Source organism: Zophobas morio, unplaced genomic scaffold (genome assembly GCF_036711695.1).
Source record: "Zophobas morio isolate AGI-343-1 ecotype UQ-CSIRO unplaced genomic scaffold, CSIRO_AGI_Zmor_V1 ptg000049l, whole genome shotgun sequence".
Taxonomy (NCBI): Eukaryota; Metazoa; Arthropoda; class Insecta; order Coleoptera; family Tenebrionidae; genus Zophobas; species Zophobas morio.
The window spans coordinates 323,227-338,022 of record NW_026972154.1 but is presented as its reverse complement, the minus strand read 5'-3'; the positions used below and the strand labels follow the sequence as shown (position 1 = coordinate 338,022).

Genomic DNA, 14,796 nt, shown 5'->3' with positions numbered 1-14,796 from the left:
AAGGTCTAAATATCAATTGTTTGGAAGGTCAAAGGGACAAAAGGTCAAAACGTTTTAAGAAGTACTGAAATATAAAAAGGTTAAAAGATTAAAAGAACGAAAGGTCTAAACTTCAAAAGTTCAAAAGATCAAAAATTCAAAACATATTAAAAACTACTTAAATATCAAAAGGTCAAAATGTGAACAGATATAAATGTCAAAATATTTTAAGAACTACTAAAATATGAAAAGATCAGAAGGTTTCAAAACCAAAAAAAGAATACCAGAAGTTCAAAATGTCAAAAGATCAAATATTTTAAGAGCTACTGGAACATTAAAAAGTCAAAAGGTCTACATATCAAAAGTCAAAGGGACAAAAGGTGAAAACATTTTAAGAACTACTGAAATATAAAAAGATCAAAATACTTTAAGATACTGGAACATCAAAGAGTCAAAACATCAAAAGGAAAAAAGTCAAAAAATGAATAAAACAAAATACCAAAAGATCAAAAATCAAAATATTTTCAAAATCACCAAAGTATCAAAATGATAGTCAAAAGTTCAAAAGATCAAATAGTCAAAAAGTCAAAAGATTAAAATAGTTGAACTACTGAAATATCAAAAGATCAAAAGATTAAAATGTCAAAAGATTATGTCAGAAGGTTAAAGTCTTTAAAAACTACGGAAATATCAATAGATCAAGAGGTCAAAATATTTTAAGAACTACTGAATTAGGGAAATCAAAGTCAAAAGGTCTAAAGACACAGATCACAAAAAATGGTTGAAGGTCATCCAAAATTAACCAAAACTGCCTCAAAAACAGTCAAATAAACAGTGTTTTTAGATACCCCAAAATGGCTTTTTAGTTCTTAATCAGGCCAATTAAAACATATGCATAAAGGACATCAAATGACCAAAGAGAGCCCAAAAATACATGTGGTTTTCTATTTCTGGACTCTGTAAATATTACTGAAAGTACTCGTATGTATAAATTTGAAACCAGAAAAAGTATTGAAAGCAGACAAATTATACCTGAAAATCAGAATGTAACAAGCTAGACCTTGAAAATCGAAAGCGAGAAAATTTGGTGTTTTTTCCAGTATCGCGACTTTTAAAAAATAATGATAAAAGAATTTTAAATGTTGCTTTGCAAATCATTAAAATAATGCGTGACCTTTCTAGATTTTTTAAGATGGTGGAGGAGCCGGGATAGTTTCTAACCTAATAAATATGTATAAAACGTTTTTATCGCTTTGACCCTCATAATTTTCGTATAATTATAGATGGTATTTCTAACAGTACGACACAAAAAAAAATAATGAACTATTTATCTGAAGTTGTAAAGTAAGTTTGAACTCATTATTCGTAACAAAACGTTGTTATTTTTTCCAAAGTAATAAACAATTTTAATAAGTCCATCCAGTTTTTCTAATCCCGTTATATTAAGGTGAAAATGATTACATAGAAGGTAATCACTAATCAGTTACTTGTTTTTGAGTTTAATTGCAAATTCCTCTTTAATAAGGGGTCTATATAAGCAAACGAAAACCTCTCAAGGCATTGTAGACAAAATGAAATACTTTCTAGTAGTGGTCTGTGCAGCTTTACTATCGTCCAGCTTCGGTGCTAATCTACGTAAGTCATTACCACTATTTTCATTATTTGCATTTTTAATAAACATTTCAGCCCCTACTTTCATAAAATGTAACCGAAAACAGCCCGATTTCCAACAATGTTTGACCAAAGCCGTCGAAAACGCGATAAGACAGATGAATCATCCGTTTAGAGGAGTAGGTTTATTAAATCTTGAGTCCTTGGTAATACCGGAGCTGACTATAGCTGCTGGACATCGAGTAACATCAGCTCTACAAATTTTCAAAAATATGACACTATCCGGTTTTAACGAAACGAAATGTGCAAAAGTAGAGTAAGTGTAGACGTAGTTTCAATATCATAATTTTTTGATAAATAACAATGTTTGTAGATTTAATTTTGACAAAAATACACTCAAACTAGATTGCATCGTCCCACATTTTCGACTAGACTTCCACTATGAACTACATGGTCAAATTTTTTTGGTTTCTGTTTATGGAAATGGAACTGGCTGGGCTGTTCTGCGTAAGTTTGATAATAATTAAGCTGGTTTACTACTAATTTGCAATTATTCCAGAGGACTCTCACTTTGAGGTCAGTTATCAGTTAGGAGAATATGAGAACAAGGGTAAAACATATTTTAATATTATTAATCAACAATTAAGTGTGCAGCCAAGAAGTATTGACTTTGATTTGAAGAATCTTTTTGACGGTGATGAGGAAGCTGCTGATCGTTTCAAGAAGATGTTGAAGGAAAATGCCCTCGAGGTTTATGGTGATGTTAAGTCTGGGTATGACGAGGCTTTTGGAATAATATTTGCCACCATTTTTGACAGACTCCTCACGAAAGTGCCTGTTTCAAAGCTTTTTGGGTAGAAATAACGTTCTAAAAGTCTAGAAGGTCTAAAATAATATATTTTTCTACCGCCCACGTTTTTTGGTTTTCTAATAGAGCTATTAACGCACGCAAATGACGTCACAGCAGTTCGTTAATAGCGGAAAGGCGTTCTTTAATAGATCTGGTGTAATTTAGATCGGTAAGATTGGTAGCAATGACGAGAAATGTCAGGTGAATGTCAGTGGCAAATCTAAACTTAAAATTTCTCATGTTTCCGGAAGCGTAACTTCTTCGCAAGACATTTTAACCAATTTTAAATTACAAAAACTCGAATTGATTCGAATTACAATTGTTGTTGTGAAAATTCGAACCTCAAATATTTCGTGGTTAGTGTCAGACCGACCCATCACCAACCACGACAAAAGTCCCCAGATTTAAAAAAAATGCAAATTTCAATTAAATTTTGGGAAAAAAACGTGTGCGGTAGAAAAAATAGTATAAATAACTCGTTCATAAGGCGATTGAGGCACTCATCCTTTATATAACTCGCGGCTTCGCCGCTCGTTCTATAAACTTGGATTCGTGCCTCAATATTTGCCTTATGAAACTCGTTCTTTAATATACTATTTTATAACCCATTTAAATTGTGTACCCTATTTTAACTTTCACTTCCGAGCCGCCACTGACTGGAAAGAAACTTAGTTTGATTATGTTTCTTGCAGTACAACAGTGTTTAGTGAGTTGCAGATACACGAATTTTTTAACAAATCCAATCCAATTTAATGCCAAATTTACTATGTATGCGTTTATTATTATATACATACACACATAGTAAAGGTTATAAATCAAAACACGCAAGACAGATATCCCTGTACTTTAAAATTTTATTAAAAACATTTAGTAGCAACTGCGATGTATTGATGGTTGCATACCCCACACCATCTGACATTTTTCACCACAAATAGGTACACTTTCAAAACAAAAACTGTATTCAAATAGATTCCTAAACCCACCTCATCCACAATATCTTCTATGAATTACGAGGCAAATTTTCCTCTTCATAAAACTCGTCAATCCACGAATCCCGATAAGACAAAAGTTGTTTGTTGAATTCGTCAACTTCCAGTGGCAAAACCACTTTTTCTCCGCACAAGAGTTTAATAAACATTTGTGAAAAGTGGTGGCAGTTGTGTTCGACGGGGTTAAACTTATATGAACTAGAAACAAACCCAAAAATCAAACTGAAATCAAATGCAATTTATTGCAACGAACTTACAACCAAGTGCTGTCTTTCCTCAATTTCGCCACAAGCTCCTCTACTTCGGATTTTGTAAATTTTGTTCTTCCGAGTATTTTAATGCTTGTGACTGCTTCTTCAAAATCTTCGTCTTCGCACTGCGGGCGCAGTTTCTGAAAATTATAACGAAAATAATTACCTACTAGTCAAAGGGTGGTCAGAGTCTTACTGGTTCTTGCTCTTCTATTCCGTTTTCGCCGTAACTATATTCAGTCCCGTGAACCACAATGCTGGTATGTAGAAGTTCTTTAAAACAATAATAAATTATTAGCGTTCGTTTTTTGTAGTGTTGTAGCACAACCTACCCTCTTCTGCTGATAACACTTGCAGGAATTGGTCCCTACACCAAATTTGGGACTCTGGCGACAGTTCGTAGATGTACAGTTCTACAGGATACGCACCCATGGTTCAATTCTTGAAAACTGTCTTGCTTGTTTTTATTTTTTTCTTATCGTGCATGGTATAAAAATAAACAAGATAATGAAGGTACTTGTTTTGTATGTATTACACAACGAAGATACGGAGGCAGATTGATTTGTTATGTAGAGTGTTATCAAACTCAGTGTCGGGTAATACGATTACAAGAAAATAATGACAATAATTAAAAAAAAATTATAAAACACCTTGATACTACGAAAAAAAAAGTATAAATACAAAAAGTACTGTTTTCTCTTTTGCTTAGCTGCTGTATTATTTACCTATTTTTTTTCTGATGGGAGACGATTGTCCCTATTGGAATTGACTTAGTACCGCCTCTGGTCCGAGCAGATAAATAGGGAGATGTTAGATAAATCAAACAAAACCCCTATCTGTTTTGACAAAACACATTTTTGTAAACAACATCTAATCTACTCGTACAATTTTCAAACTTAGTGATTATTATCCCTTCACGATCTTTATATATATTAGGGTCGGCCATGAAAATCTAGTGAGTTTGTTGGTATTCGATGCAGAAGAATAAAAATTCCCTTTTTTCGTTAGGTTATGTTTTATTAAATTAAAGGTTAAAAAATATGCCAGAAATATAAACATTGTTGCCGATACTTCCAGTTTTCAGTAGCAATTACCAAGTTAACGGTATCCATTTCTTAGAAAGCATAAAACTTTACGCTATTTAAAACAGTTATTCGGATTTCTGTAAGTGTTTATTTCATATGCAAGGAACAAACACTAAAATTTCACTTAAACATTGTTTTTATATGAATCGGGGTTCTACATACGACTATTGTCGCATGCCACATTTAGCATCTCATCTTTAATTCTCAATCATCAGTTCGTTCTGCTCGCCCACTCTTCTTAGAAATGAAAATTTCGACCTTTGTGAACAGCCTATTTCCAGATTTTCCAACTTCTTTTTTTCACTTTTCTAAGATTACTAAAAGGGTTGGTAAAAGACAACAAACTTGCTCTAGTGCTTTGATGGGTTTAGCTCTTCTGAAACATTTTTCCGGCCTTAAATTGAATGATTTATCTATATAGCTATTACTAATGCTTACCTAAGTGCTCTTTTATTTGCTTTTACTAAGTACTTCCAAACGCTTATTAACAAGAACGTTACTATACGCCTTCTCCAGGTCCATGAAGAATTACAAAAAAAAAATGAAAATGCTTCAAATTTGGTGCAAAGTGGATGATCTAACTAAAATTATACTTCTTTTGTTGTCCGTCAGGTAGTTTTTCACATACTACCTTGGTAAATTTGGAACGAAAGCTGTGTAAAAAGATCACCTTTCGACAAGCTACAATTCACCCCATTTCCATTATTTCGCTATGAAAATCGTCACCGTCATTTTCAAATTTAGATTGTGAATCAGATTCACCTAGCGAAATAATGAAAGGAGGTATAGATTCGTACAAAAGATTTCCCATATTTTTTCCCAATCTGCCGAAATAAGTTTTTCACAATGTTAACAAAAATTTTGCCACATGCTTGGAGTACATTTAGAAAGCGCCTCAAGCCATAAATTCTCCACCCTATTTTTTAATGAAGCTTGAGAATTTATATGCTTGTTGTAATAGTTCTTACAAAATCCCCACGCCATTTCAATTGGATTATATTGACAATACGGAGGTAATCTAAGAACTTCATGACCACTTTCTCTTAATGTCTCGTCTACCAAATATATTTTTTTTCTATTGTTTCTGAAGGGTTTAATTACATCCCACAACTGTTACTTCGAAATTTTTTTGTCAAATTCAATACTATGTTTAAAGAGCCATTCCTGCATTTCACATTTTTTACTAGAAAAACTGGGTGGTTTATCCAACTGAACCTAATGATACGGTACATTGTCTAAAACCACCACACATTTTTGGTTCAACTTTGCCAAAGCAGGAATGAGCTGATTAACCACCCAATTTTGAAAAATTGTCTCGTCCATCGTTTTATGATAGTCTCTATCGTTATTTTTTGAATTTAAAAAATTGTTACAACCATCCAAGAACCCCGTCGAACAACCCGCGTGGAGAATAGTAAACCTTGATCCTTCACTTTTAATTTTGGTGGGATTGCTTTTTAGATCAGTATCGTGCACCCAGCGACGAATGGACGAACCATTTTGATAGATCCATGTTTCATCCAAATACACGAAAATCAAATTTTCACAAGAATTTAGAAACTGTAAATATGTTCTCAAAAAAGTAATTTTGGCTGCAACGACATGTTTTTGTTTACATAGAATTTTGAGACCATTTACTTCCCTGTGTTTATAACCCACTGACTTAAGAATTTTGTATAATATAAATCAGTTTATCCAACTTAAAAAAAATATCAAAGCCTACTTTACTATATAAAGATCGTGAATGGATAATAGTTACAAAGAAATAAAAGCAACGGTTTTTATTGTCACATGAAGGTCGTAAACGTTTGTGGAAAATTATAGTTTCAAAACGCCAAAATGAGTTTTGAAATCAACATATAAAAAGACACAAACATGTTAAAAAAATATTGAATATGTTACAGATAATACATTTAATCGTAACATTGAATTTATAAATGAAAATACTGCTATATATAACAATAACAACAAAAGTAAAAAGTAAAAGTCAAAAACAACAAAAATAGCAAAATATTCTGCTATGATAACTGATTCCTAAAACTTTTTATTCTAAACACTAAGTTACACTTAATTTTTCAAAATACATCAGCTTTATCTGCTAAATTAAAGTGACAAATAAGTTATAGGACTGAAAATACTGTGTTGTTGTGACATATCTTTGACTAGAAATCCGCCAATGCAGCCTACAACATTCTGGCCGTAAAGATTAGGTATCCTTTGATACAGTATCAGGAACTGGTGGCGGCTTTCACTAATCTTCGCTATACGTTCGAGTTGTTTGAAGACCAAGAAACTCCTTAATTGTGACCACAAATCAGTCCTCTTCTTGTTCAGAATTAGATCCACGAGAATGATAGAAGCAAAAATTCTTCATCACCAATGATTTATAAAATGGCACGAATCCTCGTTCGTACTCGATATTGTCTTAACTGACCCGAAAAATTCTCTAAAGTATCTTGATTAAAATAAAAATTTGTAAAAGGTTGCTGGGAAAAGTGTTCCTTCTAGCCAACAAGTATGACACCACCACCGCATTCTCCAAATTCTCCATTACCGCTGTCATAGACAGAATCCATGAGATGAACGAAGACACACTGCACCTAAGGACCTGTGAACCATAACGAACTTTCATTTTTTGCCTCTTAATGTGTGACTGCTAGAATTAGTTTTTCATAATTTTGGTGCAGTCATTGCCATCTACACGTCATTTATTATTTAGGTATAAAAAATTTAAGACGAAGTCGTTTATGGAAAGTAACATGTGTTGCCTATTTAAACTTTTCCAGTCTTAACCGATAAATTAATTACCTTGTACATACATATATATTAATATTAAATGATTTTTTTAATGAATTTTAACAAAAAGAATTTTTAGAACATGCTAAGCAAATGGAATAACATTGTCATTGTTGTCCTTTTATACACGGTATCGGTATAGGGATCATTACAAAGACGTACAGTGTGTTTTATAGCAACGAATAGGCAACCAGCACCATATCTCTGAAAAATACTTCTACGAAAATCTTTTTCAGGGTAAACAGGTCTTTTATATGTAATCGTTTCAAAATATTGCTTTTAGAATTACGAAAATGTAGTATCAAACATTACAATCTCTTACCGATTTTTGGAACACATTGCAATTGTGAAGGCCCAGTGCAAGGGAGGGCAATGTGGACATTCTTCGTTTATTGGGGTCAGGAAGATGAGATGTTGTAAGTACAGTATCATCTGTAAGCACAAATATTTTAAAATTTGCTCTTATAGTGACTTTGTTTTTACCTTGAAAAGGCAAAATCGTTGGTACTGCAGCAAACGTACTCTCTTCGATAAACTTGGTCACTGGTTAATACCGCAAATTTTGGCCTATTCGTGGCTTTAACCCACGCCATAAACCTATCTAGGTCCTGCTTCGGATGTGGAAACATTCTTTTTTCTAGAAAAATGTGATATAATGATCCTACAAGCAATAAATATAACAAAGTAAAAACGAATTTGTATACTTACACTTGTCAGTTGTCAAATATAAAATAAAATAAAACAGACCACAGCACACAATACACAATGCAGGTAATAAAATGCACAGTAAAATTGTGGTGTTTCCTGTGGTGATCTAGAGTGTCAAGGGAAAGTATTCTTTTGATTGTATGATCTGGTGAGTGGGGACGAAACTATAGTAACGAAAGACAAGGCCGAACCTACTTAACATTAGTCTCTATTGTATGCTTTTCCATGACTGTATTGTACTGACGGTACCTAACTATTGGCAACAATCCGATCAACTACAACCACTACCAGAATCAAAATAGTGGGGTGGAACGTATGTAGGGGTGTACACCCCTACAAGGTGGTAGGGGAGAGACTTTTATATATATAAAAAAAATAAATAGTTTGGTAGCGAATAATAAAAAAATGTGTGTATCGAGTTTTAGCAGATCATCGACTTTATAGCGGGGATAAATATATCAATTTTGATAGGTACCGTAAAAATTTTGAGAAAGTTATCAATAATTTGATGAATTGATCCATTCATTCGTCATAGTGCGCGACCACGTCAAACGAGCTATCTCGAACTACACTCAGGCCGAATCCAAAAAGCCCGAAATGAAGATTTCGAGCAGCTGGTCTTCGTCAAAACCCCATCGGCAGCATTGTGACATGTCCTGGAAGCCCGTCAAGCTAGGAATCACTAAACGACTCAAATTGAATTATTTTATCCAATATGACGATTATTGTAGGTCAATTTAAACGGAATAAATGCACACACTGCGCAAAATATTTTATTAGGTTATGTTGCTGGTGCTGGTCGAGTCTTTATTACTAAAATCTCATTAAAATGCCATCTTCTTCTGCATGTGTGTTTCATTAATCCGTGTCGAGTTTTCTCGCTAGACATCCAGATTTTTGAAAAAAAAAATCAAAATTTTATAGCATGGTAAATCGTTAATTAAAATTTTTTAGGTTATAACCTCTGAAAAATGATGACGTCACATTAAATTAAATTTTATAGAATTACATACTCCATGTATGTGTAATTTAGATTCCGTGTTGAGTTTTTCCCCTAGATATCGAGATTTTTGGGAAAAATATTTCAAACGTTTTATGATTATAGGAAAGATGATAAATGGTTAATCAAAATTTGTTCGTTTAAGGCCTTCCCAAAAAATTATTATCATCTTAGAATTCTACCCAACAATATTCCTTTAAATTTTATAAAGTAACATGGTCCTGCACGTGTGATTTATGAATCCGTGTTGACTTTTTACTTTTAGCACCCAGATTTTTGAAAAAAAAGTCAACATTGTATAACAATATTTTATAATTTAACTTTGAGATTGTAAAAACTGGATGCTGTGAAACCATGAAGATATTTTAAGACTGTTTCGTGTCCTTTCCTCAACCAAATTTCATTTTGTTTTAACCCCTGATGCTTGTAATTTGAACGTGCTAAAAGTCGAATTCAATGTATAAACATAAAGAAGTTAAGCACATACTAAGAATTGAAAATCGTCAAAATTGTAAAGTAGAAAACTGTAACGTTGAAAAATTAAATAAAATGAAACAATGAAAAAATTCAGTAACTGATAAATGGAAAAAATGTAAAATCATAAAATTGAAAAAATGAAAAATTTTAGAAATCATAATTATTATATATGAAAACTAGAAAAATTGCAAATCTACAACTGGAAAAACAATGAAAAAAAATCTAAAAAAAAAAAAAAAAATAATAACATCGAAAATTGAAAAAATACTCCTTAATCTGTAGTTCAATAATCCACTTTCATTTTGAAGTTCACATAAATAGGTTACTAAACTATAAATCTGGATGTAACTGGTTCCGAAATTCCACTTCATGTAAATCACCACAAAAAAATCTTTCGATTTCCTTGAGTCGTCTTCATTAATTCCGAAAACAAGTTCCAATGAACTGTTTTATAATCGCGATTAGTAAATCTGTTCATTAGGAATTTATTTATTTAAATATTTGCAAACAGAATGGTTTATTTAGGGAAACTCTGGACACTAGTAGCTACACAACAATACAATTTACTCGCCGAAAAGCTCCACAATCGGAACTCTCTCTAAGAACCCACTAAACACGTCAGTAAACACTTGCCCAAAAATCTCCTCATACTTGGGCCTCACATCCACAAAAATCGAACGCCAGTTTTCATTTATATCCGCGTTAAACTTATCCTTCATTTCTTCATGTCCATCAAACAAATTATCGAAATGCGACTTTATCAGATCTGTGTCCATCGATAGCTTACTCTTAACGATCCTGAAGTAGTTTTGACCCATATTTTGGTACTGCTCCAAGTCGAAAATAAACGAGAACCTTAAATTTACTACAAAAAAAAAAAAAACAAGTTTGGTTTCAAATTGTGATTAGTTTTACTCACTGAAAGTAATCAGTCCGTGCCCTTTCCCAAAAAACGGGTTTTCCAAAATTTTTCCGTTGAAATTGTAGTCAAAATCCATCGTCACTTCCGGGAATAGAGTCTCAGTCACGATCCTCTCATTCTCAAAATTCACACTAAAATTAAATTTGTAAGTGACAACCAAAACCATTTCGTGTTACTCACTCGAATCTCAAAAACGTTGCATTCGTGAATCCATGGAACACTAAATTGTCGTAATTTTGGTCGAAGCCTACAGTTTTCCCCTTAGAGACGTTCAAAGAATCCACTCGGACTGTTCTCAAAGTTGGTAGACCCACACTGTCAAAAGGTATAACTAAATTTCTCAGACCAATTCCGGCTGCTTCTATCAAACACTGGTTGAAATCGGCTTGTCTTCGGTGGCACCTTTTAAAATTTGGAGCTACATTTAGCGTAGAGAACTTGTCAAATTATAAAAAAACTTACGAAATATGGATGCAGTGGGGCTAGGAGGTGTGTGAAAAGAGAACAAATGTGACAGCAGCCACAGAATCAGATTCTTGAATATTATCATTTTTTGCGATTCGACTGAACGAGATTTGAGAGATTACTACATTTATTGATGTTTTACACAATTTAGAACCTGTAGATGCGGATGGAGTGGCGGAATGTTCGCAAGAACGTGGATTTATTCACGACATGACGAAATATTGAGATTATGTAAATCGACATTAATTATTATTCATTTTTTTTCTCGAACTTAATGTAAAAATAATACCAACAGGTATTTTTAAAATTGGCTAAATCAAGTGTCTACGGGTTGTCGGATAAAACTGGTGCAGATGATAATTTGAGCGTGTTACATGTGTTCAGACGGGTTCTGGTTTCATTGCTCTTTTTACCGAAATTGGATTATGCGTAAAATTTACGGTTACGGCAGAACGTTATTTTGTGTTGATTGAGTTTTATCACGTTATTATGAGCAAAATAATAATCTGAAGAACAGATAGATGTTCCGCAGCCAGCTCGTCCACCAGATTTCACTCCTCTTGACTTTTCTATAGATATTTGGATATCTGAAGAACTCACCTTTGAAGCTTAAGATGGAGAATATGGATGAACTAATGGAGGAAATTACAAATTTTATTCTAGGCACATTTTCTAACTTAACGGGGCGGTACAAAAATCAGATTCCTAGGATACAAAGTACCTAGTCATTCAAGGTAGAGGAAAAAACTCATTAAATATAATTTTCTAATTAGAATATTTAAATGAATAAAATAAATCATCGTACGTCAAGTACGGAATATACCACTCTTTTTTTTATAAAGCCTAAAATGTGTTAAGTTGTTTTCGCCACCAAAAACCTGTTTGGCTACCTACCACAGTTAATATATGTAAAAAATAATTTAATAGAGTTAAAGTTGCAACAATAAGGCGATAGACTGAGTAATTAGTATGACCATTACCTGCAGCTTTCTCATCTATTATTACTTTTTTTTTCGAATGACACATTTTAAACGTTACCAGATGTTGCTTCTTGATACCAATTCGGTTTTTTTTTTGTTTAGGCATAGTGTAAATAATGCACGTAATCAATAAATTAATCATTAAAATATTAAAGTCGTAGTTTGTAATAATAATAATAATTAAAAAGTTAGATGGACAGTTTTCCTAGTAATAATGTGAAAATGACTAAATAATACCGGTTTAATTATTTGTTCATATAAAATGTTGTGGTGACCGAATTTGAATCAAATTTTCGCGATGAATTTAATTAACAGCGGCGCGAAATCACATTTGAATAATTTGAATTTGAAAAAAAAATCCAAACAAAAAAATCGTTGAACATAGGCAACCATGTGCACGTTAGCGCTTGGGGGTAGTTGGTAGTTCTGCTTCTTAGTGAGAGGGGGTAGTAGTAGAAGATAGTGGCACGACGAGAGCAGGGTGAAAGTGTGAGGATTTTGATTGGGTGATGTGTGTGGGAGCATGGTGAAAAGACGCTGTAAGTTAGATAAGTTAAATTAGTTGGTTTGGTAGCCAATAAAAGGGAGAAACCCTTTGTTTAACGAAAATTAATCGTAACGATGACGTTACAGTTTTCCCCTAGCGCAGCTAATTTTTGCGGCTTTTTAATCGAAAAAAGTGCTAATTTTCGACCGACGCTTCACGTGCTGTAAATTTGTTTTATTGTTTGTAAATTCACCGATCAGGTTAGGATTTTAATCGTTAACTGGTGCTAACACAATTTAACAGACACTTACTACGAGATTTCATGAAATTCACTTTGTCAGGATAACACCCTTTGTCTAATTATGAATAAGTTTCTGAATGCTAATACGTAAGTGTTACATTATATATATATTTGAGTATTACAAGGCCATTAACTAAAAATTAACAAAATTCATTATATCGCTAACTGGCAAGGGTTAAAATAATTTATTCCCTTAGGCAGTTATCATCGTTATTAGCGTCATTATCATCATTACATCATCGAAGTATTTCCTTGCAACGTTAAAGATTAATTACATCACCGAGGCATTTACTCGCAAAGTTAAAGATTAATTACGTCACCGAGATATTTCCTCGCAGCGTTAAAGATTGATTATATCACGGAGACATTTCCTCGCACCGCTGACTGGATATTTTTTGTGTTTATTTATTATGTGTTTTGTTGGGGTAACCAGTTCACGATAAACTCTAAAAGTTAATTTAAATTCTTTGTTTGAATCGTTGATAAAGTATGGCAAATATTAATCTCATGTAAATTTTGTTAGCTTTGCAATTTTTCACCTCATACAATATTTATATATCTCACAATTTTAACGTCAGTAATTTTCTTTGTTGTATAATTTTAATTGAACGTAAATTTCCATGCTCTGCAGTTTTAACCTAAGGTAATTTATCTGCACAAGTTTTATTTCGCACCAGATCTGTTGTTTTCATCTTTGCTTGTTTGTTTTTTATGTAAATGTTTTGTTGATGACTGTTTCCATCGTATAAATTATCTGATGTCCAATTTTAATCTCACATAAGAATTATTTGCTGTTTAAAATTTCACAAGATTCTATGGCTAATTTAAATGTTGTTTATTGTTCTTTTTGAAACCCTAACATTTGTTCAGTTGTTGTTAATATCAGACTCATAGAAATTGAACATTTAAAATGGAATTGAGGTTAAATAACACCGAAACGCATGGCAGAAGCGGAGTGCGCGGTTCCTAGTTGAGCTGGCGAGATTTATCGCGCTATCTGTACAAAAGATACAGATTTGAATAGAATTCAGGGGCGGTCGATAATAAAGCAAGCAATTCTATTTCTCTTATTGTTTTGTTTGTTATGTTTCTATTTACATATCTCTTTCTTTTAGCATCCATCAAGCTAGTTTTGAATTCGTTAGATTTTTCTTCTGTTCCAAGATTTTTCATTTCTTTTGTTGTTTTTCGTTTTCGCCATAAGCTATTATCATTGTCCAGTGTTCTTTGTCAAATATCTTTATTTTTGTCTTTAATATTCTCTTTTTATATACTCTTCTCTAATTATGTCCTTTAATAGTCTTTATGTATTATTGTCATTCCGGTTCCTTTTGGATTTGTTCTGTCGTTTCCTCTACCTTTTTTTTAATTTCGTCTTTTCCTTTTGTACTTCGTATATTTCCAGTTGTCATACTGATTATAATTTGTTTGATCGTCCTTTGCGTCTGTATTACATTATCATTGTTTTTCTTGTTACGTGTTTTATCCATTTCCTTATTTATTCATTTATCGTTTTTACTTCCCGAGCGTAAACAAAGAAAGTATTGTAATCGTGTCCGTCGGCTGACTATCTACTTTTACAGTACGAAGAAATAGGTCCCCGTTTCCGTCTGTCTGTCCGTCTGTCTGCCGTCCCGGATTTTTTTCTCTAAAAGTGCTGGGTCAATTGTTGTAAAATTTTGTGTTTATATTATTAATATCATGTAGATGGTAAAACGCTATCCAATATTTGTCTAATCACTCCCACCAATAATGTGATCACGTTACTTCAAAATTGTAAATAGTTGTTAGTGGGTTTTTAGTCTTCTTGATTGAGCAGCGAGCGAGTGCACATTGTTAGCAACAGCTGAAGCTAAAGTCATAGTAAACAGTGACTTTCAGGGGTAACAAATGTG

At 32.9% G+C, this 14,796-nt stretch overlaps 3 protein-coding genes and 1 long non-coding RNA gene across 4 annotated transcripts; 1 reads left to right on the top strand and 3 right to left on the bottom strand.

Annotated features, from left to right (window-relative positions):
• Window positions 1-1,735: 1,735 nt before the first annotated feature.
• LOC135142694 (circadian clock-controlled protein daywake-like) lies at window positions 1,736-2,709 on the top strand. Its single transcript, XM_064074442.1, has 3 exons — window positions 1,736-1,906; window positions 1,964-2,097; window positions 2,150-2,709. The coding sequence occupies exons 1-3, from the start codon at window positions 1,749-1,751 to the stop codon at window positions 2,446-2,448; spliced, it is 591 nt and encodes a 196-aa protein (XP_063930512.1). The 5' UTR covers window positions 1,736-1,748; the 3' UTR covers window positions 2,449-2,709.
• Window positions 2,710-3,274: 565 nt separating this feature from the next.
• LOC135142630 (desumoylating isopeptidase 1-like) lies at window positions 3,275-4,176 on the bottom strand. The gene is made up of 4 exons (XM_064074374.1): window positions 4,013-4,176; window positions 3,877-3,953; window positions 3,687-3,820; window positions 3,275-3,627 (listed from the first exon to the last, which is right to left on the bottom strand). Exons 1-4 carry the CDS (start codon window positions 4,110-4,112, stop codon window positions 3,441-3,443), a joined length of 498 nt encoding a protein of 165 aa, XP_063930444.1. The 5' UTR covers window positions 4,113-4,176; the 3' UTR covers window positions 3,275-3,440.
• A 2,610-nt stretch (window positions 4,177-6,786) lies between these two features.
• On the bottom strand, window positions 6,787-8,270 carry LOC135142654 (uncharacterized). The gene is made up of 3 exons (XR_010282576.1): window positions 8,045-8,270; window positions 7,884-7,993; window positions 6,787-7,373 (listed from the first exon to the last, which is right to left on the bottom strand). It is a non-coding gene; the product is annotated as an uncharacterized LOC135142654 (long non-coding RNA).
• A 1,985-nt stretch (window positions 8,271-10,255) lies between these two features.
• LOC135142634 (circadian clock-controlled protein daywake-like) lies at window positions 10,256-11,697 on the bottom strand. The gene is made up of 4 exons (XM_064074378.1): window positions 11,131-11,697; window positions 10,849-11,086; window positions 10,666-10,799; window positions 10,256-10,611 (listed from the first exon to the last, which is right to left on the bottom strand). Exons 1-4 carry the CDS (start codon window positions 11,216-11,218, stop codon window positions 10,310-10,312), a joined length of 762 nt encoding a protein of 253 aa, XP_063930448.1. The 5' UTR covers window positions 11,219-11,697; the 3' UTR covers window positions 10,256-10,309.
• Between the last annotated feature and the right edge of the window lie 3,099 nt (window positions 11,698-14,796).